The sequence below is a fragment of the Rhinichthys klamathensis genome, unplaced genomic scaffold, assembly GCF_029890125.1.
Source record: "Rhinichthys klamathensis goyatoka isolate OS25496 unplaced genomic scaffold, OSU_Roscu_1.1 h1tg000280l_1, whole genome shotgun sequence".
Taxonomy (NCBI): Eukaryota; Metazoa; Chordata; class Actinopteri; order Cypriniformes; family Leuciscidae; genus Rhinichthys; species Rhinichthys klamathensis.
Window position 1 is genome coordinate 526,524 of NW_026606799.1, and position 27,335 is coordinate 553,858.

Genomic DNA, 27,335 nt, shown 5'->3' on the forward strand with positions numbered 1-27,335 from the left:
ATGTCTTTGTTCTGCTGAACACAAAGAAAGATATTTTTAAAAAATATTTGTGACCAAACAGTTGTTGGGGCACCATTGACTTCCATAGTATTTTCCCCCATATTCTGCAAGTCAATGCTGCCCCACAACTTTTTGGTTACCCATATTCTTCAAAATATAATATTTTGTGTTCAGTATTTATTTTTATTTTTTACAGTCTATGGTTCAGTAGAACAAAGAAACTCCTACAGGTTTAGAACAGCTTTAGCGTTAGTAAATGATGACAGAATTGTATTTTTTGGGTGAACTATCACTTTAAGTCGATGATTACCAGACTGTTAAAAAAAAACAGGGGTAATACAAGTGAAATGTATTTTCAAATATAATGTGGATTTTACAGCAACTAGTGTGAAATTGACATCAAATGACATACGTCTCGTATAAGGCCGGCCTGGGAGATGATTCATTTATGTCTTCCACATTAACGATGTGTTGAAACCTTTTTTACTGACTATGGTTGAAACCAGCACTAAAACAGTGGACCGAACCATTCACGACATACAGAGGGGTGACATTTCCTACGCAATAAGCCATTGGCCGCTTGACGTGACAATTAAATATGCCCCACCTCAATTAATTTATCTTAAAATATAACATTGTAATTTAAATATTTAAAAAAAATTTTAACACAAACAAAAAGTATTCATAGCCAGACTGACTAAGTGTGTGTACTGTGCACGTCTGCGCAGAGACTGCAGACGTAAGAGATGTTCAACTCAATGCACGTCCGGTTTTACGGAAAGCCATCGATTAATTAATATAGTCTTGTAGCCTATTCTCTCTCTTTTTTTTTAATTCAGACAACAATAACGGTATACAATACAATGGTTAATAAACAAGGAAAAGTACATGGAGTTAAACAACTTAAAACTTTATAACAACTTCAAAAATACATGGTCTTGACATTTTTTTATTCAAAGAGTCTCCATTACTGTCCATGTCTATTCAGTAACACGACAAAGTTAGTTTTTACTATTATATGTATATATAACGTATGGAAATTATTATTTGGTGAATGACATTAAATTTCTCATTCTGGCTGGACGAGAGCTGATATTCTCGCTGTCTCTTTAAGAGCCTTGCCAGAGATTTGTTTTCAGACTCACACAAACCGTCCTTTACCGGTTCAAACCAGTTTTCTGAGAGTGCGCAGTAAGTGTAAACAGGAAGAAGAGTACAACATTAAACAGTGTCGATGAACGTTATGATACATTGACATTATCTATTTGAAGCCGCGATGCAGGTGTACAGTAAGAAGCTCGGTTAAACGTTATTAATGTATGTCTAGCACACGACGTAGCGAGAGTCAACAAAAGCTCTTAGCGAAAACAGCGGGTAATGCTAACTGGCGGTTCTGACAAACACGTCGTTTTGAGACGGATCGCGTTAAGTTGCAAGAAGGCATTTCAGATATAAGTTAGTCCAGAAATCTTTCATCTTTGCACGCGAATGACTGTCGTGTTTGTCAAAGAAGAGATCTGCAGGTAGTTCATGTTCATGCAGCTAATTTGCGTCCGATTGAATTCCGCTCCCTACCGGTGACTCAATGGCCTACTAACCCACTAAGTTAGTGAATCGGGTGACTGGTCCGTTTTCCTGCAGAAGAAAAGCTTTGGCTGACGACTAGTCCGATACTTCCAACAGTGGTAATTTAATACAATTCAAAATGGTTCAGAAAGACAAAATAATCGAGTCGTCACAGCCAGAGAATGAAGTAAATCCGGTGCCAACCGAAGCTGTTGCAGATACGCTGTGTCCAGTTGACGAGCCCAGTATCGGAGTTGAGCGAACAGGCCGGAGGAAATTCATCACTGGTGTTGTAGAGGGTGAGCAAATTTAGAGAAATCCAACCTAATTGTTACATAATGTCGTCAAAATCACGTATATTCAGCTAAATGGTTTTACTTAATTACATGCGCTGTTTAATTAGACCACATATTAGTTATATATTCATTAGGCATTGATTGATTGTAGCATCTGTGTGTGGAATGTGTTGCGTTTGTCAACCGTTTGTTGCACTTAAATTGTTCACCACAGGCTTCTATGGACGGCCATGGACTATGGAACAAAGGAAAGAGCTTTTCAGGAGGTATTGTGCAAGCGTGCAAATATCATGTCCCTTTCTTATTCACATTTTCTAGCATAATTGTATCTATACTTTATATATTTGTATTTTATTTGTGTACATATATTTTGTAAATCTTGTCTATTGTGTACATATGTTAACTTATTTTTCTAGTTGTGTGTGTGTGCGTCTTATATTATTTGTGTCTCTGGTTCTGATTCTGGTATTGACACAGTCTAAACATGTTAGTATTGTTTTTGCAAGATTAACCTCAAACAAAAATCATAACTTAAATTTGTTGTGATTCAGGCAGCAGAAATGGGGTTTGAACACCTATCTGTATGCCCCAAAAGATGACTACAAACACAGAATGTTTTGGAGAGAAATGTATTCTGTTGAAGAAGCAGGTGATATATCCTATGTCCTTTGAAATTGTAACAGTTGTTAGTCTTTTATATGGTTTAAAATTTATTTGTGTAATTTTCTGTCTTGTTCTTTTAAAGAGCAACTCACAACTTTAATAAGTGCTGCTAAAGAGCATGAGATTGAGTTCATTTATGCCATTTCCCCTGGCCTGGACATTACTTTCTCAAATCAGAAGGAAGTGTTGACACTTAAAAGGAAGTTAGACCAGGTAAGAATGAACTTATTCAGAAGCTTAAACAGCTCTGATGTCAGTGTTTTTATGACCTACATCCTTAATCTCGGCCTGTGCAGGTCTCTCATTTTGGGTGCAAGTCCTTTGCCTTACTGTTTGATGACATCGATCATAACATGTGTCCAGCTGACAAGGAGATATTCAGCTCTTTCGCACATGCCCAAGTGTCTATCACCAATGAGATCTTCCAATATTTGGGAGAACCTGAAATATTTTTATTTTGCCCCACAGGTAAGATTATTTTTATCAACTAACCATGTTGCTTTGTGTGATTCTATCAAATGTATTGTTTCTATATCATGCCTTATCATAATTATTTAATGTCTCCTTGTCCTCAGAGTATTGTGGAACATTTTGTTATCCAAATGTGCCACAATCGCCTTACTTGCGCACAGTAGGTGAAAAGCTGCTTCCTGGTATTGAGGTGCTGTGGACAGGTACGTTGTTTTTCTTTGAGTGGAGTGGAATAATAGTTTGAAGATATTAAAAATGCCTTTTTGTGTTTGACAGGTCCAAAGGTAGTTTCTAAAGACATAACTGTTGAATCTATTGAAGAAGTCACGAAGATACTGAGGAGAGCCCCTGTCATCTGGGACAATATTCATGCTAATGACTATGATCAGAAGAGACTTTTCTTGGGGCCTTATAAAGGCAGATCCACAGAGCTCATTCCTCGCCTGAAGGGAGTCCTCACCAACCCCAACTGTGAATTTGAGTCTAATTTTGTGGCCATTCACACGTTAGCCACTTGGTATAAGTCTAACATGAATGGAGTGAGAAAAGATGTTGTCATGAGTAAGTATTTCTTTATGGAAACATTGTTTTTATAAGTAATTATGTATATTTATATAAAAAAAATGTTTTAGCAGGGTGCTCTCCCAATCACCATGAGATCAAAATGGACCATTCTTATTTTTTATGCATTATGAACCCTTTTCACAGACTGATCCATCGTAAATCCTACAAAGTTTTTTGTATTTTCATTTTTTAAAAATGTATGTACTAGATTTATAACACTATTCTTTGTATTATATTACCTTTGCATCAAATTACTTAACGCTGCTGTGAGGGTGTTTCTAATACAACGGCTATTGGAGTGGCGGTAAAATCTTTCTCTAAGTCTGCTGTTATCAATCTTTATTTTGTTTCCTCTTTTGAAAGTTGTAAAAGCATTATTGTTGAGTTTTTCCTTTGCTATTTGAGCAAATGGGAACACAAAAAATATATTTAATGTAGTCTCTCATTCACCACTATATAACTTTTAGTTATAGAAAACGGCTGTTAAATCAGCTAGAATTCAGACACAATTAGCATTCATTAGGAAAAATCTTGTTTTGTTTTTGATATTCTACAAAAAAAGTTGTGTTATGCAAAAGAGCTGTTTTTTACTAGGCGAATATTCGATATGTCGATAAGAGGCTGTTATTCATCAACTTTATCATATTTGTGTATTTATTCTTGTCAGATTGTAGCTTCATTGCTTCTCATTTCTATTTAGATGACGGTGAAGATAGCACTGTGTCCATCCAGATAAAGCTGGAAAACGAGGGCAGTGATGAGGAGCTAGAAACAGACATCCTATATAGCCCTCAGATCGCGCTCAAGCTGGCTCTCACTGAATGGCTAATCGAGTTTAGAGTGCCTCATCAGTACAACAGTAATTATGTCTTCTTTGTGTGATATTTGTTAACATTATCTATTTTGTTTTGAATTTTGGTAACATCTATCTTAACCTTTCTCCTCTTTGTTGCAGGTCGGCAGGTACCTCACAGTGGAACTAAAAGCAGTTCTGTGGATGTTCCTGCGCTTACTTCTCCCAGCCTGGACACTTCCACTACAGTCACTACAGTCTTCCAACAGCCCATCTTGAGTCCAGATGTGCCACTTAGCGATGAACTGCACGTGCTCTGCAAAGAAGAAGAAGAGGTGGAGAAGAAGGAGTCAGATGAAGAACCCATGGAGATGGTTGTAGAGAAACATGACGAGGTGGAGGACAATAAAAATGTCAACCAGATCCTCACAGAGATTGTCAAGGCTAAGATGACAGAAGAGCTCAAACCCATGGACACAGACAAAGAGAGCCTGACAGAGTCCAAGTCCCCAGAGATGTCCATTCAAGAGGATTCAGGCAGCGATATTGCACCGATGCAGACTGATGATCAACTCAAGGAATTGTTTGTTCCAGGTCCCAATGAGAAACCACTGTTCACTGCTGAAGCACTTACCCTAGAGGATTTAATCCTGCTGGCTGAACTCTTCTACCTGCCATACGAACACGGTCCAAAAGCAGTACAAATGCTAAAAGAGTTTAACTGGTTGAGAGCCAATAGTAATTATGTCAGTGTTAACTCCAAAGCAAAGGATCCAGAGAAGGTGAGAAATTACACATTTAAAAATGAATAGAAATGCAAGCTGGTCAATATGTAGTGCTTTTGTTCAAAAACTCTCTACTTTCATGGGAAACCTAGGATTATCAGGAAATTTTTAAAATTGCGTTTTTCTAGGCCTGAAAAGTCCTAAAGATTAATAGAATTTTAAGAAAATATAAATTCCTGGAAATTCCAGAATTAATGTACTTTTTTCTAATTGATGCTTCACATTACAATATTTAATTAACTGACTAAACGTCGCTCTTGTGTAGAGTAAAACATCCTTTGTGATCCTTTGTCTGATTTGTGAGCTAATTTGTGATTTATTTGCAAAATTGAGTGAATTTGAATGATTTTTAATGGAAAAGACATCTAAAAGTCATGGAAATGTGTTGGTCAAAATGTATGGGAACTCTTTTTCTCTGTCATGGCCTTTTGTCCATGTTGAGTTAAATAGGAAGTAAAAGTGTTTGTTCAGTAGACAGACAAAATGGTGGCAATGCAGTAATTATTTGCACCACATGGTGGTGCCTTTATGATAAGAATAAAATACTCACTTTGTAGGTAATTACTAATTACATATTTTTAGTAGTTGCTGCAGAGCTGCGTTGAGTCAGTAGACTTTAGATACAGTGGTAATGATAAGGTGGTTTTCATATGTTTCACATAGGTGACTGAATGGCAGTCCAGAGCGGAATACTTTGAGGAGATGTGCTGCGCCGTCATCCAGATGTTCACCAGACTCTCCAACTCAGCCAACAGGACCATTCTGTATGACCTGTATCCCTATATCTGGGATATAAAGAGTATCATCTCAATGGTGAAATCATTTGTTCAGTGGTTAGGTAGGTATGGCCACAAATCTCTTTGCTCCCCCTCAATGTTTTTTAACCATGCTGAGCCCATGAAATGCTTAAGTCATTTAGTTGACTCCCAAACGATGAGCATTAAATTCGACTATCACATCCTCATCAGTTTTTAAACTACACTTCAAGCATTGCACCGTTTTTTTAGTGACGTCATTAAGATTTCAGGTGCTTAAAATGCATTCCTTAAAGGTGCTCTAAGCGATGTCACGCGTTTTTTAGGCCAAAACATTTTTTGTCACATACAGCAAACATCTCCTCACTAACCGCTGGCTGCCTGTCCCCTGAACACACTGTAAAGAAACGCGATCTCTGTAGACAGCCCAGGCTCCACAAACAGCAACAAAAACAAACTGGGCTAACCCGCTCCACGAAACATGACAAACAGTTCCAGCCAATCACCGACAAGAAGGGCTTGGGGGGTTAGTGCGCGGATGCAGTGGCGCCTCCAGAAATTTTTCATAGGGGTGGCCAGATGGGGCCACTTAAAATCTTGGGGTGGCACACCAAAACTATAAACCATAATTTCAGAATTTTTTTTATTCTACTGTTGTAGTAGGCCGGCCTGTAGAAAACTATCAGAAGGACTTAAGAAAACTCCTACTGATATACTTTGGTTTATTGTGTTATATTTAATGTTAGCTTACTAATGATATTAGTAGGGCCCTACTAATATATATTATACACTCACCGGCCACTTTATTAGGTACCCCATGCTAGTAACGGGTTGGACCCCCTTTTGCCTTCAGAACTGCCTCAATTCTTCGTGGCATAGATTCAACAAGGTGCTGGAAGCATTCCTCAGGGAGTTTGGTCCATATTGACATGATGGCATCACACAGTTGCCGCAGATATGTCGGCTGCACATCCATGATGCGAATCTCCCGTTCCACCACATCCCAAAGATGCTCTATTGGGTTGAGATCTGGTGACTGTGGAGGCCATTTTAGTACAGTGAACTCATTGTCATGTTCAAGAAACCAATTTGAAATGATTAGAGCTTTGTGACATGGTGGAAGTAGCCATCAGAGGATGGGTACATGGTGGCCATAAAGGGATGGACATGGTCAGAAACAATGCTCAGGTAGGCCGTGGCATTTAAACGATGCCCAATTGGCACTAAGGGGTCTAAAGTGTGCCAGGAAAACATCCCCCACACCATTACACCACCACCACCAGCCTGCACAGTGGTAACAAGGCATGATGGTTCCATGTTCTCATTCTGTTTACGCCAAATTCTGACTCTAACATCTGAATGTCTCAACAGAAATCGAGACTCATCAGACCAGGCAACATTTTTCCAGTCTTCAACTGTTCAATTTTGGTGAGCTCTTGCAAATTGTAGCCTCTTTTTCCTATTTGTAGTGGAGATGAGTGGTACCCGGTGGAGTCTTCTGCTGTTGTAGCCCATCCGCCTCAAGGTTGTGCGTGTTGTGGCTTCACAAATGCTTTGCTGCATACCTCGGTTGTAACGAGTGGTTATTTCAGTCACTGTTGCCCTTCTATCAGCTCGAACCAGTCTGGCCATTCTCCTCTGACCTCTGGCATCAACAAGGCATTTCCGCCCACAGAACTGCCGCTCACTGGATGTTTTTTCTTTTTCGGACCATTCTCTGTAAACCCTAGAGATGGTTGTGCGTGAAAATCCCAGTAGATTAGCAGTTTCTGAAATACTCAGACCAGCCCTTCTGGCACCAACAATCATGCCACGTTCAAAGTCACTCAAATCAACTTTCTTCCCCATACTGATGCTCGGTTTGAACTGCAAGAGATTGTCTTGACCATGTCTACATGCCTAAATGCACTGAGTTGCCGCCATGTGATTGGCTGCTTAGAAATTAAGTGTTAACGAGCAGTTGGACAGGTGTACCTAATAAAGTGGCCGGTGAGTGTATATATAATGATATATATTATATAGCAATATATATATATATATATATATATATACACTCACCGGCCACTTTATTAGGTACCCCATGCTAGTAACGGGTTGGACCCCCTTTTGCCTTCAGAACTGCCTCAATTCTTCGTGGCATAGATTCAACAAGGTGCTGGAAGCATTCCTCAGGGACTTTGGTCCATATTGACATGATGGCATCACACACTTGCCGCAGATTTGTCGGCTGCACATCCATGATGCGAATCTCCCGTTCCACCACATCCCAAAGATGCTCTATTGGGTTGAGATCTGGTGACTGTGGAGGCCATTTTAGTACAGTGAACTCATTGTCATGTTCAAGAAACCAATTTGAAATGATTAGAGCTTTGTGACATGGTGGAAGTAGCCATCAGAGGATGGGTACATGGTGGCCATAAAGGGATGGACATGGTCAGAAACAATGCTCAGGTAGGCCGTGGCATTTAAACGATGCCCAATTGGCACTAAGGGGCCTAAAGTGTGCCAGGAAAACATCCCCCACACCATTACACCACCACCACCAGCCTGCACAGTGGTAACAAGGCATGATGGTTCCATGTTCTCATTCTGTTTACGCCAAATTCTGACTCTAACATCTGAATGTCTCAACAGAAATCGAGACTCATCAGACCAGGCAACATTTTTCCAGTCTTCAACTGTTCAATTTTGGTGAGCTCTTGCAAATTGTAGCCTCTTTTTCCTATTTGTAGTGGAGATGAGTGGTACCCGGTGGAGTCTTCTGCTGTTGTAGCCCATCCGCCTCAAGGTTGTGCGTGTTGTGGCTTCACAAATGCTTTGCTGCATACCTCGGTTGTAACGAGTGGTTATTTCAGTCACTGTTGCCCTTCTATCAGCTCGAACCAGTCTGGCCATTCTCCTCTGACCTCTGGCATCAACAAGGCATTTCCGCCCACAGAACTGCCGCTCACTGGATGTTTTTTCTTTTTCGGACCATTCTCTGTAAACCCTAGAGATGGTTGTGCGTGAAAATCCCAGTAGATTAGCAGTTTCTGAAATACTCAGACCAGCCCTTCTGGCACCAACAATCATGCCACGTTCAAAGTCACTCAAATCAACTTTCTTCCCCATACTGATGCTCGGTTTGAACTGCAGGAGATTGTCTTGACCATGTCTACATGCCTAAATGCACTGAGTTGCCGCCATGTGATTGGCTGCTTAGAAATTAAGTGTTAACGAGCAGTTGGACAGGTGTACCTAATAAAGTGGCCGGTGAGTGTATATATATATATATATATATATATGGGCCCTCGCCCCACGGCAAATTTCCAGATACTTACATAATTGTGATGAATTTAATCCTTTTTAAGTTATTATTTTGCAGTGTAAGATTACAGTTAACACCTTTAAATATTACATAAATGTACTATGAATTTTTAATAAACTTAATGAGTGTATAAATCAGCAGCAAAAAGTAATTCTTGAAAAAATCTGCACAGTAATTTTATAAAAATCTAAATATGTTAATAAAAACAAATTACTATTAGTTCTCTTATAAAATTCAATCAGGCAATCATACATTTCACAATTTTATAATTATATATTAATGTCAAGAATTCAGAAGTGCATATATAACCTACACTACAAAGAAATAATATACAATTAAATTATGCTTATTTTAAATGCATTGAGCAGGCTAGGTATAACAAAATATATTGGCTTTTAATAATATTTCAGTGCTCAAACCCATGATAACATGAAAAACAGAGCGCACACAGCGTGTATGCGCATCTCGGGTGCAGAATGATGTGGTCAAAGCAACATGGTGACTCTATGTGTGCAGCGCTGCATAAGTGCGCATTTATAAGTTCACGTCACAAAGCGAAGAAATGTCGAGCGCACAAATCCTAGTGCGATTTGTTCCTTTGTTTCAGTTTTATATTCCAGTTATTGTGCGTTTGATGTCGATTCATAGTCCCTGTGATGTGTGTGTGTGTGATGATCTAGCAAGCACACGGTAGTGAGTCGTTTAAAAACAACAACAAACTCCAACAAAATAAAGTAATTTTATGCAAATCCACAGCCTTTTATCTACAGATCATGCATTATAATGTGAATATATCATATTGGAGAGAGTTTTACCGTGCATCCAAGAGGCGCGCGCGCTGTTTGAATATGAATGGAGAATGATTGACAGCCGCAGAGAAGGGAAAAGGAGTTTCCATATACTTTAATGATGTAAATAGACTTCTGTCCCTCACATTAAGCTATGGAATGACTTCAGATGACTTTGTCACCCAAACTGACGTAAAAAAAAAAGCGGGAGGCGCGCTGTTTGTATCCCTGCTTGTCAAAACGTGGCAAAGACACATCAAAAAGCTGCTGTCACAGAATACTGTAACCATTTGGCACTTAAAAAGCACGTCACGACACATAATGCCCCGTCTTCTTTTACTAAAGAATATTTTTGACTTATTTATGAAATGCATAACTGATGCTACTAAATTTTATTCTGGCCATTGGGGTGGCACGGCCACCCCTGGCCACCCCCTGGTGGTGCCATTGCGCGGATGAGGAGGAGGGAGGGTCTAGCTAGCCTCCGTTTTGTTTGACAATACTTGAAACATCAACAAGAAGTGACGTCACCCGACATCGCTTAGAGAACCTTCAATAAATGGCAGTGCATATTTTTATACTTAAGTAAATTAACACTTTCTACTCTATCATAAGACCTCAGTTCTCACTCACAGTATGAACAGCTTCCACTTGAAATTTCTTGGGCGAAGTCTGCCACTTATGGGGAAGTCTAGTGTACACTCGCTTTTCTTTACTTATTTTCACTGTGTAAATACTGTTTTCCTCTACTGACTGGATGCTGTCCTCATTGCTAGTTAGTGCCTCTTCTTCAGGCCACTCTTAATCTGGTAGAATGAATTGGATGGCTGTGGTCAAAGTTGCCAGGGTGGGTCCTGCTGCTTGCTGTGCATTTAGTATCATTGTGCATTAACTTGGAAACATCTGTTGCAATCTCTTTCGATCAGGGGTGTGATCGTGAAGGAAAATCGACCCCTAGCGCGCCGCGCATGCGAACTTGAAAAGCAAGGCGGCTATGTAAGGCTATTCTGGTGCACCATGAGCAATTACTTTGTATATGATGGGTTTTTTTTTACCTTATCTACTGATTATGAGTTTTACACGAAGATACTCCACAAACAACCTCACTGTATGCTTTACTCTAACTGAACTGGTCTGGTCTGGTCCAGCCAGAAAACACTTTTTAAGTGATACTACATTCCGGTGAACTGTACACAGTTCTCATGATCCTAAAATCATTTGTGCAGTCAGCGAACTGAAGGGTCTCTCATGAGAGAAACGCTTGGGTCATTAGCCAGCCCTTTTATTTACGAGGATTTTATTGAGAGACCTGTCACTTACTGAGAATGCCCATGTTTGTTATCCATATAGCTTCTGGGCATCGCTACAGTGCAGTTAGAGTAATGGATTCGGTTCTAAATGAGGTTTTTGTTGGAAGTTGGTTGAGTAATTATAGCACCAGCATGGCCTGGGTTACCTTGGTAACCACATTTTATTCACAGGTTTCTGTCCTGCTTTATAACAAAGCAACACAGCAGGCAGCAACCAAAACTGGCATGCCCCACCTAAATTGTTAGCTGATGGAGGGGAAAATCAAGTGTATAAAATGCTGCACTAATGAGTGTGTTGAATCGAACTGGAATCAAACACTTGATTAGCTTTCTTTGAAAACCCCATAAAGGCTTCTCTTTATGTGAGAACATGCACATTGAACAAATGTGATGTTGATTTAACTGACCCTTTAGTGTACATTTATAGGGATGCACCGATATTTTGTTCGATAACCGATAATTCTTTATACTTGAAAGCCGATAACCGATATATATATATATATATATATATATATATATGGCTGGTAAATCTATTATATCATTTTTGAGAGCCTGATTTCAAAAACAAGTGTCTCACCATTAAAAGCCATGTCCAAAGCACTTCAGCGTAAATCAAAGATATACAACAGCACTGTAGCCTAGTTTGAACCAGTGCAAGTTTTAAAATAATTTTACACTCCTATGGGCAACTTTCTTTATAAAAAAAAATTCTATTGCCTTACATATAAATTAAATGATGCCTAAATAATGCAAACAAACCACTGGACAACATTACTTGCATATAAAAAATCTAAATGCATGTGCTGTTGATAAATAAATGGAATAGCCTCTGCACAGACAATTATTTTAATTAAATCGTATCGTAATTGAAAAAGTGCTAGTTATTATTAATAATGCATCAATGTTTTTGAAAAAGAACATCTAAAATTTTATATTACTGTTTCAAATATCAGCATTGCTGTTTGAGCTGCGCTGGAGCTGAATGAATTTCATCTAAACTGAAGCGCTTTGTTTGGGGGTTAATTAGCTCAAAGATACGCATCCTATATGAGATTAATAAGATATTTATACAACATAAACATAATATTAGAACTTTTATCTTCACAAAATAATGTGAATGCATAAGTGAACTTGAACTAAGTTATGTGCTTGTCAGAATGTGTCCACAACTCCTGTTGTGGATCCGCTCTAGCCTATATGACAGACTTGCGCTGAAAATGTTCCCCTTCAAAGTGATTTCAAGCAAATGTCAAGCAACCTTCATGGCGGACCTGAGCTTCTGAAGTGTTTCAGCTGAAGGAAATAATACATTATTTATCGGCTTTAAAGGGATAGTTCACCCAAAAATGAAAATTCTCTCAGTAATTACTCACCCTCATGTTGTTCCAACCCCGTAAGACCTTCGTTCATCTTCGGAACACAAATTAAGATATTTTTGATGAAATCTGAGAGCTGGATCACTCCTCCATACTAGTCCATAGGGTTCTTCAGGGATTGAACTTGCCGGCCTCGAAAAGTTATTAAAGACATCGTTAAAATAGTCCAAGTGACTACAGTGGCTCAATCTTAAGTTTATCAAGCGACGAGAATACTTTTTGTGCGCAAAAACAAACAAAAATAACGACTTTATTTCAACTATTCATTTCCTTCTCTTTGGGCCTCGAGTCAGTTAACATAGTGTGATTCCGTAGAGCTACGTCACACGTAGGCTCACTATTGGCCGACGCTGGTCATGTGCGTGATGCGTGTGACGTACAACAACAGAAGCTTACGCTATTACACCTATGTATTACACTAGTGAACTGAGTCGAGGCCCACAGAGAAGGAAATGAACGATGTCTTTAATAACTTTTCGAGGCCGGCAAGTTCAATCCCTGAAGAAGCCTATGGACTAACGTGATCCAGCTCTCAGATTTAATCAAAAATATCTTAATTCGTGTTCCGAAGATGAACGAAGGTCTTACGGGGTTGGAACAAAATGAGGGTGAGTAATTACTGACAGAATTTTCATTTTTGGGTGAACTAACCCTTTAATATATCGGCCAAATTTTCTTATCGGTTCGATGACTAGAACATTAAAAATGAACATATATCGGCTAATACCAATATGGTGGTCAATATATTGTGCATCCCTATAAGTTTATTAGGTTTTTGTGTGGACTGTCCCCTCTCAATATGCTTTTCAGCCTTTGTTTGTATGGACAGTCCAAATCCCAGTGCATTTTCAGCCAGGCCAGCCAGCATTTCTGACCCGTCCAAAGCAGTGCAGATGGCATTCAGTCAGCGGCTCACTGCTGTTGTGCTAAGATCACTTACTAATGAGCTCTTGTATTGTCTTTTCCCTTCGTTATGTACAGATGGAAGAGTCCTCAGCACAAGTGTCTACTGCTATTGGATGGACAGTGCCCGGTGTATGCACAGTGCTGCGGTTTATCTTTTTTTTTTCCGGGGTTTTATAGATTATATTCTTTTTCGTTATGTGCCCAAATGATTTTGATTTCTTTCAATGTCTCAGAAAAGGAAAGGTTCTTGTATGAAGTCACATTTGCGCAGCGATAGCTCAAGTTTTAGGTGTTAACCCCCCAATACTTTTCTCTGGCAGCTCTAACATATAATGTTTGTTTCTATCAGTAGGCCCAATTGAAATGGCTCAGACAAGCTTTACCACACCATCTTAGGGGAAAATTTATATTCTTGCCTCATCTAAACATCTCTATAATACAAATAATCAGTTAACAAGAGTATAATTTTATGGATAAATTGTAAAAAAAAAAATAAAAAAAAAATGTTAAGGAAGTGATAAAATTCCCCTCAGATGGTGTGTGTGCTGTGTGTCTTGCCATTTCACCACAGGATGTGTTAGTATGATCAAACTGATTGAAAACGGGGGAACTTTGTCTCCTGGATCTGCGCTGCGTTTGTCTTGTTACATGACACTGAGTCCTCATCCCCTCACATTGGTACTGCTATTTGGAAACAGATGGATTTCAAATTTCAATATAAAGCTTGTGTCTGCTTAATGGCGATTAAAAAGTGCCCAATTTTATCGCAGTTATCTGCTGCTGGAGCAAATAGGGGTTGTGACTGGAAATATTCAGTTGCTGCAGACTCTTGATTTAGAGGTTTTTCTTTTGAAGGGTCCAGATCTACTCTGTAAAATAAAGTTTCCATCGATCAAAGGAAGCGTCCACAGTGGTGGCTGATGAACTATGCTCGATAGTCATGTGACAAGGCAGATAGGTCTAAATGTGACTTCAGATGAAGGTTAGAATTCAGAGGGCTTAAACAGCTGAAGCTTATTTAGTACCAGCGAGTGAAATGATGACGTATAACAAACAAAATCACCACAAAGGCTGTTGTAGTTAAAGCGCTACCGCTAATAATTCTTGAAAAGCTCATCTCTTCAAAACAGACAGAAACTTGAGTTGAAGAGCTAGTACCAAACTTATCCTAGATTGCATCATGAACCTCACTTATAACTGCTTGAGGATCATGTGAAAAACAAAATTGTTTCAGACAGTAATGTGCCCAAATCTGACATTGCAGTCAGTGTAAGCCCTCTGTCAACGTAAGCTTAAGCTGCTTGAGCCCTAGGCAGAAGATATCCACGCTTTTTGTTAACCTTGAGGCGTTTTCCTTGATTGTAGTATCTACATTTATTTTCAATGCGTTATTTGGAAATAAGACACCTCTACCCTATACCCCTTCCCCCTCATTATGCCAGAAAGCCCCTCACATAATGTTTTCCGCTTGGATCTGATCTCAACAGGGTGTCGTAGTCAGTCGTCAGCACAGTTCTTAAGTGGCGACCAAGAGCCCTGGGCCTTTAGGGGTGGTCTAGCAGGAGAGTTCCAGGTATCCAATATTGAATTTCCTGCAAAATGTTACACGAAGATATATTTTTTCGTTTGTTTTAGATGTTGGTGTGGTTGCAAAACGCTACGGGTTGGTCTGTTTAAGGTGAGCTGTCAGCAGCTGCACAGTAAAACAAAGGGGTGTTGAGCCACTTAGGCTTTTTTTTCTAAAGTGTCAACTGAAGTGGTCGAACAACAACTGTTTGGGGTGATGGTGTTTTCTAACCCACCCTAAATTTGTATTTCTTTCAGCAACTGCCCAAATGAGATGCTGCTTTTCCCCTTGCGCTCGCGAAAGCGCAGCATGGCTAGGTTTTATTTTATGACATCTTGTCTCTTTGCAGGAAACAGCGCAAAAATTATTTCCACATTTTGTCTGCGCTTGCGTCCAAAACACTGCGCCTGCGTGTGCGACTGCGAGTCTGCCTACTCAAAGCTCCATGAACAAAGTATTACTAATCCATAACCTCAACATTCAAACATGTAATTAACAAATAATTAGATGATCATAATTGGTGTGTCATGGAAAATACATGATGTTTTAAGCTTGAAATTTTTGGTCCTGGAGTTTTGTTCTGCGCTCTAGCATCATTCCTTTTCTCTACAGGACGTTCTAGCGCAGCGAAAAAGAGCGGGAAAGGAGCATCTCCTTTAGCCAGTTAAGCCTTTCTCAGACCAAGCCTGCGCACTTTTGTTTCATTTTGGTTTCTCTCAGAAAAAAAAGGTGGAAAATGATTGTCAATGGTACGTATCTGAAGTATGATGTTTACATGCTCTTGCTGAAAACTGACCAACCAGAGAAGCCAGTTTACTTGTGAAGGCATTTATTTCCATGCCTGTATTAGGCGCATTCTTGCTCAGCTCCTGTGTGAGGTTGGCACAGCTTGAGCAGGTAAACTCATGCTGAAGTTTCTGTAGCAGTGCAGTCACATGATCAAATCTAGAAAAGTACTAAACTATTATATACTTTTGCTTTGGTCTCCACAGAGACTGTTGCCAATTGATGGGGCAAATGATCTTTTCTACCAGCCACCACCATCAATGCCTACTTCTAAAATCTATTCCATAAGGCCTTACTTTGCCAAAGATGAGGTAGGTTCTGGCTTTCGTTTTGTACTGGCTTACAATTATAATCAAAATACTCAATTAAAATTACAATTAAAAATACTCACCAGGGTAGGGTTGTCAACAAATGTCAACATCATTATATAATATGTCTAAAGAATAAGGTAAAAAATAAGCTTTTTGATGTAATTCAATCAATCTGCTCTGTTTTATTCAATCTGTTAAACTTTGTTGCAGACTTCATTAAATATTTAATTGATATGATGTTTTATGGCGCAACAAAAAACTTTTTAATAGTGCTTAATTTGTAACTTAGCGTAGTTGCAATGAAAATGGGCCTCAAGTTATAACTTGCTCACAGCTGGTGCAACCCTAGGAATGTTAGTTTTGTGCTTTATGTTGAGGGCATGGCTTGTCTACGGTAAGCTGTCTGTAGTATAAAAACGCTGTAGATGTTTATGTCTAAATTAAACGTTGTTGGTTGCTAGAATTCCCGGCTGAGGTGTCCCAGTTTATGCTTTGCTTTTAGGTTTATTTGCATCACATCTGAAGCATTCGGCTGAAACAGCACTCTGGTTCACCTGTTAGTCCTAAGAAGGTTCACTTTTTGTGGAATGAGAGCTGTCAGATGCCTTTCTTACAATGCATCTCTCTCACTTTTTTCCTCAGTCTGCCATCTATAAGATCTGCAAGGAGATGTTCACTGAGAGCTGTGATGGCATTTCTTTCCCAGATGAGTCATCACCGGACCTTATTGGAGACAGGTGAAGTTTGAGCTTCTACTATGTTTAGTCACATTAATGTGTTATGCATGCTTGATTAATAACATGTTGACTTTGTACCATCATCTTCAATTCTTCATCATTGCAGGTTTGTGGGAGGTTTTCTAACACTCAGCCCAGACTATGGCTTTGTGCTTGAGGATGAAGAAGGTATCTGCGGCTATGCTCTGGGCACTGTGGATGTCAAACCCTTTGTAAAGAATTGCCAGATGAGTTGGATTCCGTTCATGCAGGAGAAATACAACAAGCCAGACACAGAGAAGGACCTGTCAGAGGCAGAGGTTTGCATGTCATGTAATTTCTTCTACATCAAACTCATCCTTAAAAGCCTGGAACATGAAATGATAGTCCAAAAACCTTTTTTTTATTTTATTTTTTATTGAAGCTTCAGACAGAAACAGAAATCTTTGCTCAGCCATCTAATTTGATTTGTATTCTTTTGGTTTCTCTTCACAATATCCTTTTTTTTAAATGCAATGACAAAAAAGGGTTATCGGTACTTGGTATCGAAAGTACTAAAAATGAAAGTATCCAAATTGGCCTCGTTCTGGAAAAAGTTGAATCGGTGCATCCCTAGTTTTATTCCGTGGCCAAAACAGAAAAAAATATGCAATTTGCAGTTGCTGTTATTTATATGGGCAAAAAGCTTGATTAAATTCTGATAGCTTGTAATGCAATGACATTTTATAACAATGTAGCAGACTACTTGCATAAAATGCATAGAAAATATCAGTTGTCGCTCTGTCTCCTAATAATAGGTCTTAGTTAGATGTTATTTAAATGCTTAGTTTTATGATCAAAGCTCTGTTTTCATTGTGGTGGGCAAACAATTAATGCAATATAATATATAATAAATATTCTTAGAAATTTGCAAATCAAATATGATACAGTAGGCTTTATAAGACAAAAAGGTTTGGAACATGTTTATGGCAACATCAATCTTTTGTTCCCTATAGAAAATGATGCTAAGTTTCCATGAGGAGGAGGAGGTTTTGCCAGAATCGTTCCTCAGTAACTTCCCGTCGCTTATTAAAGTGGACATTCATGCAAAGGTTACTGACCCTAGTGTAGCTAAAAGCATGATGGGATGTCTCCTCTCATCACTGAAAGCTAATGGTAGGTAGAGTTATGTTGTGTTACATGAACTTTTTATTTAACAGTGTCCCTGTTCCACATGATACTTTTATTCATTGCTATAGTAATAAAATTGTTCTTACACAGTAATTGGTCACTAATTACTTAATTGTACAGTAAAGCTGCTTTTTCATCTCTGTGTGGTCTATCCCCTCTCACCACATTCTACTTGAACTTTAATCAGCAGAACAATGTTTATATTTTTTATCAATGTCAGATGCTGAGTGCAGTGATTTTATTGAATGCTTTGTTTCATAAACGCATCTTTTTCTCCTCGTTTGTCAGGCTCGAATGGTGCTTTCTGTGAGGTCCGGCAGATGGACAAAAGGATGTTGGACTTTTATAGCAAACTGGGCTGCTTTGAAGTGGCCAAAATGGAGGGATTCCCAAAAGACGTTATTCTAATGGGGAGGAGTTTGTGAATCTGAGCCGCCTAGAAGAAAAATCATACAGAAGGAGCCTCCTAGAAAGTGCACAAAGCTTTGGCCCACATTTTAAGGCCCCAACTCGCTACCTGTTCATGTAAATATCACGTTTTGTAATGGAAAAACTGGTGCCCTGTAACAGTAGCTTAACTCACATCATTATGTTGAATGCCCTTCTAGAATTTTAGGTGCTTTTCATTAACTTTGCCAGTCTGTGGTGGATGCTCAAGTGTTTTGTGTGTTCAGGGGGAGTGAGAAATGGAAAAAGAAGTGAAGTGAGTCTGTAAGAGTAATTCAGGACCCACGAGTTACTTTCACTTTTTTTCTGGTAGACAGATTGCTTGAGTTGGCCAAGTGCCATTGAACCTACTAAATCTCTTAGATGTGGCCGAGTTGCAGTTTATGTTCAGCATATGTGCATGTTTAAGTTAATGTCTAGATTCTCCAGACAAAAAAAAAACTTGCCAATACCTGATAAGAGATCTTCACTTTACTGTTTTTAAGTTTATTTCAGTGCTTTACAGTGTTCAAAGCAATAATCCAGAAGGACTTCTTAACAGTCAGGGATTGTGTTATTGCTTTTCAGGACATTGTAATAAATTCTGCAGTTTTCCAGGTTTAAACCGCGTCAGTGAGCTCATATGGAGAATGCAGCAAGCTAAAGCTATCCTTTGAGGTTTGGGATGCTTTAGAAAAGAACTGAAACTGAACTTTGAGCAGGCAGAAGTAAATACAGTTAAACCACAATGTTCATTGTCTTTAAGACCGCATGGGATACCTTTGTGTAAGCCTTTAGCATGTGTATCTTTTAACGATACATTTTTTTCATTTTGTACAAAAATGCCTTTTGGCTCTTGTCCTTCTCTGTAATATTTTTGAGGATAATGAAAAATACTTTCCTACACTTCTGCCTTTGTTTAAAGTGGTGAATTATACATTTCCGAGATATAACAGGGTTACATTATAATTCTGTTGTTTACAAAAAAATATGTAAAATTTGTAACCTAAACCTGAAGACCAATGCTCGGCACAATGTCTTTAATTATAACAGAAGGAAAATTAAAACAAGTGGAAAAAAATGAAGGTATATTTAAGAATTAACTTTAACATATTTGAGACCCGTTTTCTGTTACCTGAAGAGAATGATAACAGCCATTGCCTGTTCTTAATGAAGGTCTGCCTCTTTGTTAATATGTTTAAAAGCCCCACGGTTTAATTTGTATTTCTCTGAAACTGCAAGCCAATGTCAGGATTGTTTCCCTGAATGTAGGTACAACATAAACTGTTTGTTCTGTCTTTATTCCCCTATTTAACCAAAAGTACAGACAGAAAAGTTGTTTTATATATATATATATATATATATATATATATATATATATAATATCGGTTGTGCTGTATCCTGAAAAACTAGATGAGCACAAAAGTCCCTTGCCGATTCCCTTATGTAATGTTTAAAATAATGCCTAGGTAAAAGAAAATTGTAAATACTTTTGTGCATGGGCAGTTTTGACAGTTTTTCCACTTCCCCTCCCCATTCAAGGGAATTTGTAAAAAAAAAAATTGCTATTGTTTATCTCTGGCTTGTTGCTTGTATCATTCTATTTTAGTTGATCACATACAATGTAAAGGGCTTTTTCTTTTTCTTTTTAAAGGTCATATACAATGCATACATTTAAAAATATGAAGACCTTTCTGTATTTTGATGTATTATGATAATGTATATGTAATATAGTTGTAATTTCTGTAAGGGTTGTATGTAATTAAGATGTTATTAAAATGTTAAATAGAAAAGAAAATCTGGTCAGTGAGTGAAATGAAAAATGCTTTTTAGACCCACAATCGCCACCACTGATGATCACTCTTATTTCCGTCTTAGTTTCACTAAAACTTTGTAGGTGGTGGTGCATTTAAATTGTGAAAAAAATTAAAGCTGGTCCCATTTCTTATTATCTTTTCTAGTGTGCTATTAAACTAAATTGTATTGTATTGCATGTTAATATACACTAATTTATTTCTTTAATTCCATCAAATCTTAGAAGTTTTGTTTATATAGCGCCTTTCCGTAGCTTAAAGATGAACTGAACTGAAAAAAATCGACGTTGATAACGTGTTGTTTATGACAATTAAAAGTAAATTACACTAAAATTTTTAATTAAAAATATCAATATAGCTTTTTTTAAGCAACACAAAAATTGCGCTTGTTACCCTGGCAGTTTCGATGACGTCACTGGCATGGTAGGACACGCAAAGGTGCATAGGCAACAGCTGCAGGTCCTAATACACAGACGAAAATGAGCACTTTTAACGGCATGGGTTACGCATTTGAACCTGTGAGGGACAGTCCAGTAGTTTCTGACTACCACCACCACATGGAGGATCAGTTTCAGGCTCCACATAGCCTACAGCACACGATCGTTTGGGGCGAAGTGACTGGTGTGGGTGTGTGAGCTGCCGGAGCATGGACACTGCACCGGAGTCAATCTGTTGCAGAGAACAACAGGCTCTGTTACAAAAAATGCACTTGAATAAATACCAAAAAGGCAGTCTATCTTAAATGATTTCTTGAACGCAATGGCCGATCATAAGCAACACATATTACTGTGATTGGCTACATCACTCAACGCGATGTTAAAGCGTTGTTATGAATAGAAACGTCTCTGGTTACTCACGTAACCGTAGTTCCCTGAGAGGAGGGAACGAGACATTACGTATGGGGAAATCCATTTTCCTCGATTCATGAAGTCTGATAGAATAACTCTTTTGCTTGCAAATAGCCAATGGCGGTCCCGCCATCACCTGATTGGCTGACACTGCTCAATATAGGTGACGGCGGGCGCCAAAAACCTCAGAATCTTAGCTGAACGAGAGTAAGAAGACTGAGAGTCCCTCCCACACGGCAGGTTACGTAATGTCTCGTTCCCTCCTCTCAGGGAACTACGGTTACGTGAGTAACCAGAGACGTTCCCTTATCGAGTCGGTCTCTCGACATTACGTATGGGGAACAATAAAACCCCCGCCGCGTGGGAGAAACCCCGCCCAGCTCTCAGGAACAGACACTGGACCTGGTTGAAACATCTATTGGCACAGAGCCAACTCGGCATCTGCACCAACGAAGGCCCCTTCCATTAAGCTAAGCACGCTGAACTGAATGGAGGGAGATTGCAGCAAGTGATTGGTGCTTAGGAAAATACTGCCGGCTATGAATGCGGACATAACAAAGGGCACAATATAGTGAACATGATAGCTATGCTAATAATAACTCACACTGTCTGACGACTAGTCGAACCGTGGCTAGAGCGCGCGCCATCGGGGCAGTCTAGCCTAGTCCAACGACAGCTCAGCTTTCTCTCCCTGCACTGACAGACATGTGGTGCGAATGAAGGGATATTCAAGTTATAGAATCTCGCGAAGGTATTACGAGACGACCAACCTGCCGCGAAACAAATGTCTTGAATAGCCCTTGTGTTATGTTGCGGGTCAATTCGCGAAGGTATTACGAGACGACCAACCTGCCGCGAAACAAATGTCTTGAATAGCCCTTGTGTTATGTTGCGGGTCAATTTGACCCGTTTCGATTTTCAAGTTGTTGGAAATACTGGTTAACCTTTGTTTTTTTTCTTTATATTTTGTGACTTTTTCTTATTTATCATGATGAACATGCATGCAAAGTTTCAACATGCTGATGTGTTTTGACATATACAAACAAAATTACTGTTACGTTCGTGATGTTCGCGGGTCAATTTGACCCTCATAGGCAGCCATTCAAAAGCAACTGTACAGACACAAAATAAAAACATTTATTTTCTGTATGTCAGGGCACTTCAACTCCAGTTCTAACGTGCAAGTGCATCTAAAAGTGCTATAACCCTAACCAAACACACTTAAAAAAGATAAAATTACAGTGTTCAGAATTATTTGCAAATTACAGATGAAAATCTTTGTCAGACACAGATAGTAAAATAAGCTCTCATTTCAATATTAAAAATATCTAAAATACCTAGCTTTTAACCAAAACTTTTATGTAGGATTTTCAAAGGCAGCTTCACAGAGCCAAAAAATAAACAAAAAACATTTATTTGATGTATGTTTTTGTTATGTTTGGTTTCTCACTTCCCAGTGAGTGAATAATGAAACTAGGAAAATAAGTCTTAGGAAACTAGGGAAAGTTAACTTAGGAAAATGAAAACTTTTCATTATACAGCAATTTTTTTTTGTTCAGTTACGATGTTCAAAGCATAAAATGTGAAAAAAAAAAAAAAAAAAAAGGAAAAAAAAATATATGCAAAAAAATCAGTATACTGTTTATTTTCCAATTTTGTCAAAACAAAACTGTTTTAAAAAATGTTTTAAAAACATTTTCATAAATCATATTTTCAGATATAATGTTTTTGTAATGTTTGACAAATGTTGATATTAAAAGTTTACAGTTTGTATCTAAATCTTTGTTGTTTTTCATAGTGTGATTTTTGAGGAATTGTATTGAATCCAATTAGGGTCAATTTGACCCGGTCCATAAGGGGAGTACACAGAACTCGAACAGAACACAAGGGATAGACATGCCTTTCGCCCACGCCCATGATGACGCCAAACTCCTAGTGGAGTGGGCGTGCACCCCTATAGGGAAACGGCTTCCCGTGAAGCATAAGCCAGCCAGTGCACAGCCTCCACTATCCAGTGAGATAGCCTCCGTTTCGACAGCGCGCCGCCTCTTAGCAGTAGCAGACGAAGAATTGCTCTGAAGTTCGAAACTGGCTAGTTCTGTTCACATAAGCACGCAGGGCACGCATGGGGCACAAGCGTACTTCTGAGACTCTGAAACACTGACCTCATCCGGGCAAAATGCTGGAATTGCAACCACCTGAGCTCTGATGAATATACGCAGTAGATAATAGCCCCATAATAGCATAGCACCTCAGTAAACAACAAACACATAGCCGTAGCTACAACTGTGAGTAGACGAGTTAGCACAGAATAGCCAGTTGTACTGAAGGAAACGGGGCAACATAACAGCATAGCACATGTACGTAACAGCATCGGTCGCTGTAGCGCATCCATGCATGTACATAACGCAGCATAAGTCGCCGTAGCGACAGAACTGCGTAGAGACAGAAACTGAGATGTACAGTTCGATCAGGATGGCTAGCTGCACGGAAACGGGGCAGCATTACAGCATAACACATGGTAAATTGCACATCCGTGTACGTACATACATTCAGAAACTGTGAGTATGCACAGTAGATTAAGATAGCTAGTTTTGCACTGAAAGAAACAGAGCAACAAAATAGCAACACGCGTCCTTATACGTACATAAGTGCAGTGTAGTCGCTGTAGCGACAAACTGAATATGCAGTTAGATAGGATAGCTGGTTGTTGCACTGAATGATAGAGGGCAACATAACAGCATAACACATCAGTGTGCACATTTTAAACATCTGTGTGTATAATGCAGCTCAAGTTGCTGAAGCGACCGAAACTGCATGAATATGCGTACACAATGGTCCATTACATTGAAGGGCAGCATAACGCTTCAATATCTACACAGATGCAATGCAAGTCGCCGTAGCGACGACTGAGACTATGCACAAGCATAGTTACATTTTTGTGTACAAAAAACACAGCGTCAGAGGCATAGCGACATCGACTGTAAATACGTAGTTAATCGGAATAGCCGGCTGCACTGAGGATACAGGGCAACATATAACGGCATAAATCATAGACACATATCAATGTACATAACACAGCGTCTGTGGCATCGCGCAACAACTGTGACTACACAGTAAAAGAGTAGCCAGTTGCACTGAAGGATACAGGGCAATATATAGCGGCGTAATAGTTACACATATCAGTGCGTTGTGTGTACACAGCGTCAGTTGCATCGTACAACAATTGTGAATACGTAGTGATCAGAATAGCCATTTGCACTGAAGGATAGGGCAAAATATGACGGCATAGATCATAACACATATCAGTGTGTAGTGTGCACAAACACAGCGTTAGTTGCATCGCACGACAACTATGAATACGCACTGCGTAGTAATCAGGATAGCCATTTGCACTGAATGACACAGGGCAATATATAATGGCATAAATCATTACACATAACAGAGTGCGGTGTGCACAAACACAGCGTCAGTTGCATCGCACGACAACTATGAATACGTAGTAATCAGAATAGCCATTTGCACTGAATGACACAGGGCAATATATAATGGCATAAAACATTACACATATCAGTGTGCAGTGTGTACAGCGTCAGTTGCATCGCACGACAACTGTGAATACGTACTGCGTAGTAACTAGAATAGCCATTGCACTGAAGGATACAGGGCAATATACAACGGCAAATTCATATAGTGTGCAGTGTGTAAATAAACACAGTGTCAGTTGCATCGCGCAACAACTGTGAATAAGTACTGCGTAGTAACCAGAATAGCCATTGCACTGAATGACACAGGGCAATATACAACGGCAAATTCATATAGTGTGCAGTGTGTAAATAAACACAGTGTCAGTTGCATCGCGCAACAACTGTGAATAAGTACTGCGTAGTAACCAGAATAGCCATTACACTGAAGGACACAGGGCAATATATGGCATAAATCATTACACACAACAGTGTGTAGTGAGTACGTAACGCAGCGTCAGTTACATCGCGCAACAACTGTGAATACTTACGGTGTAGTAATCAGAATAGCCATTGCACTGAAGGACACAGGGCAATATATAATGGCATAAATCCTTACACATAACAGTGTGTAGTGAGTACGTAACACAGCGTCAGTTGCATCGCACAACAACTGTGAATACGTACTGCGTAGTAACCAGAATAGCCATTGCACTGAAGGACACAGGGCAATATATGGCATAAATCATTACACACAACAGTGTGTAGTGAGTACGTAACGCAGCGTCAGTTACATCGCACAACAACTGTGAATACTTACGGTGTAGTAATCAGAATAGCCATTACACTGAAGGACACAGGGCAATATATGGCATAAATCATTACACACAACAGTGTGTAGTGAGTACGTAACGCAGCGTCAGTTACATCGCACAACAACTGTGAATACTTACGGTGTAGTAATCAGAATAGCCATTGCACTGAAGGACACAGGGCAATATATGGCATAAATCATTACACACAACAGTGTGTAGTGAGTACGTAACGCAGCGTCAGTTACATCGCACAACAACTGTGAATACTTACGGTGTAGTAATCAGAATAGCCATTGCACTGAAGGACACAGGGCAATATATAATGGCATAAATCCTTACACATAACAGTGTGTAGTGAGTACGTAACACAGCGTCAGTTGCATCGCACAACAACTGTGAATACGTACTGCGTAGTAACCAGAATAGCCATTGCACTGAAGGACACAGGGCAATATATGGCATAAATCATTACACACAACAGTGTGTAGTGAGTACGTAACGCAGCGTCAGTTACATCGCACAACAACTGTGAATACTTACGGTGTAGTAATCAGAATAGCCATTGCACTGAAGGACACAGGGCAATATATAATGGCATAAATCCTTACACATAACAGTGTGGTGTGTACGTAACACAGCGTCAGTTGCATCGCGCAACAACTGTGAATACACACTGTGTAGTAATCAGAATCGCCATACAGGGCAATGAATGCTGCGGCGGGGGCTGGGCGCCAGCCACCGGGAAAGCATTGACTGCTATATGAAATGGTATAGCTCGTCCGCGGCATCATGCACGGGGACATAGATAGCCATCTCCTCGGGTTTCCCCGAGCTTCCGCTCTGCGATGCGTCTCCCGTCTATGAGGCGGGTAATAATGTTGGGGAGAGAAGCTCTTTTGCTGAGACATGTAATGTACCTTCCTTGTTATTGAAACAGAACACAGCGGTTTCAGAAACAACACATTCTCGTCGAACTCTGGGCGGGAACACGCCCTCTTCGCACCGGTCCGACGAACACGTCCCGCGCTCTTTCCTCCCTGACACGCACATCAGGAGCGCGGTTTTTTAATTTTTTTAGCGACTTCCTGAACTGCCTCTCGCTTCAGCTTACGGCCCGCGCCGAGGCCACCTTTCCGACGGCAGCTCCTTGGGCGCTGTCCACTCCAGCACCATATCTGCCACCGCCTCAGTGAGAATGGCCATAAGCTCCGCATCCAAAGAGGCGAGGGCGCCTTCAGACGGAGACTCGGACCATTGGCGTCGTCATCGTCGTAACCGAACGAGATAATTCCCGTGCTTCCTCAAGAGGGCGGTAAATGGCCTCAAGAGTAACTCACGGGCTCTGCCACGTGAGGATGGCGTGGACCTTGGGCCGACGTCAGCGCCTCAACAGAACCCGTGAATGGAGATCTCTGCCGTCTCCCAGTCCGCGGCTCGAAGGCGGCAGACTGGGGAGAGGCAGGAGACACAAGGTCGTCGCTACGTGTAACGGCCAGCCTTGCACGAAGGATCTGATGGGAAGCTCCTCACAGGCGGGACATCCCGATCCCTCGAGTGCCGCCTCTGCGTGGTCCCGACCCAGGCACAGCACACAAGTTGTGTGCGTCCGGGGATTCAATGGGTCCACCAGACGGGCGACAAAGAGACATAATATAATCCACCGGAACGCGAGAGGGGAATTAAAACTCCTTAATATACTCCGCTCTGAATGCGTACATCAACGGTGAAAACAGACTCGAGTGAAGAAAAAAGATTCTGAGGTTTTTGGCGCCCGCCGTCACCTATATTGAGCAGTGTCAGCCAATCAGGTGATGGCGGGACCGCCATTGGCTATTTGC

At 40.0% G+C, this 27,335-nt stretch overlaps 2 protein-coding genes across 2 annotated transcripts in view; both read left to right on the forward strand.

Moving 5' to 3' along the window:
* Positions 1–27,335, forward strand: part of npm3 (nucleophosmin/nucleoplasmin, 3) — a 165,737-nt gene that overhangs the window by 113,119 nt on the left and 25,283 nt on the right. The window lies entirely within an intron of this gene.
* Positions 1,168–20,354, forward strand: oga (O-GlcNAcase). Its single transcript, XM_056269047.1, has 16 exons — positions 1,168–1,865; positions 2,077–2,128; positions 2,414–2,511; positions 2,608–2,738; positions 2,822–2,993; positions 3,101–3,199; positions 3,273–3,557; positions 4,261–4,419; positions 4,516–5,135; positions 5,802–5,976; positions 15,068–15,153; positions 16,140–16,244; positions 16,887–16,981; positions 17,088–17,280; positions 17,956–18,115; positions 18,419–20,354. Exons 1-16 carry the CDS (start codon positions 1,706–1,708, stop codon positions 18,553–18,555), a joined length of 2,727 nt encoding a protein of 908 aa, XP_056125022.1. The 5' UTR covers positions 1,168–1,705; the 3' UTR covers positions 18,556–20,354.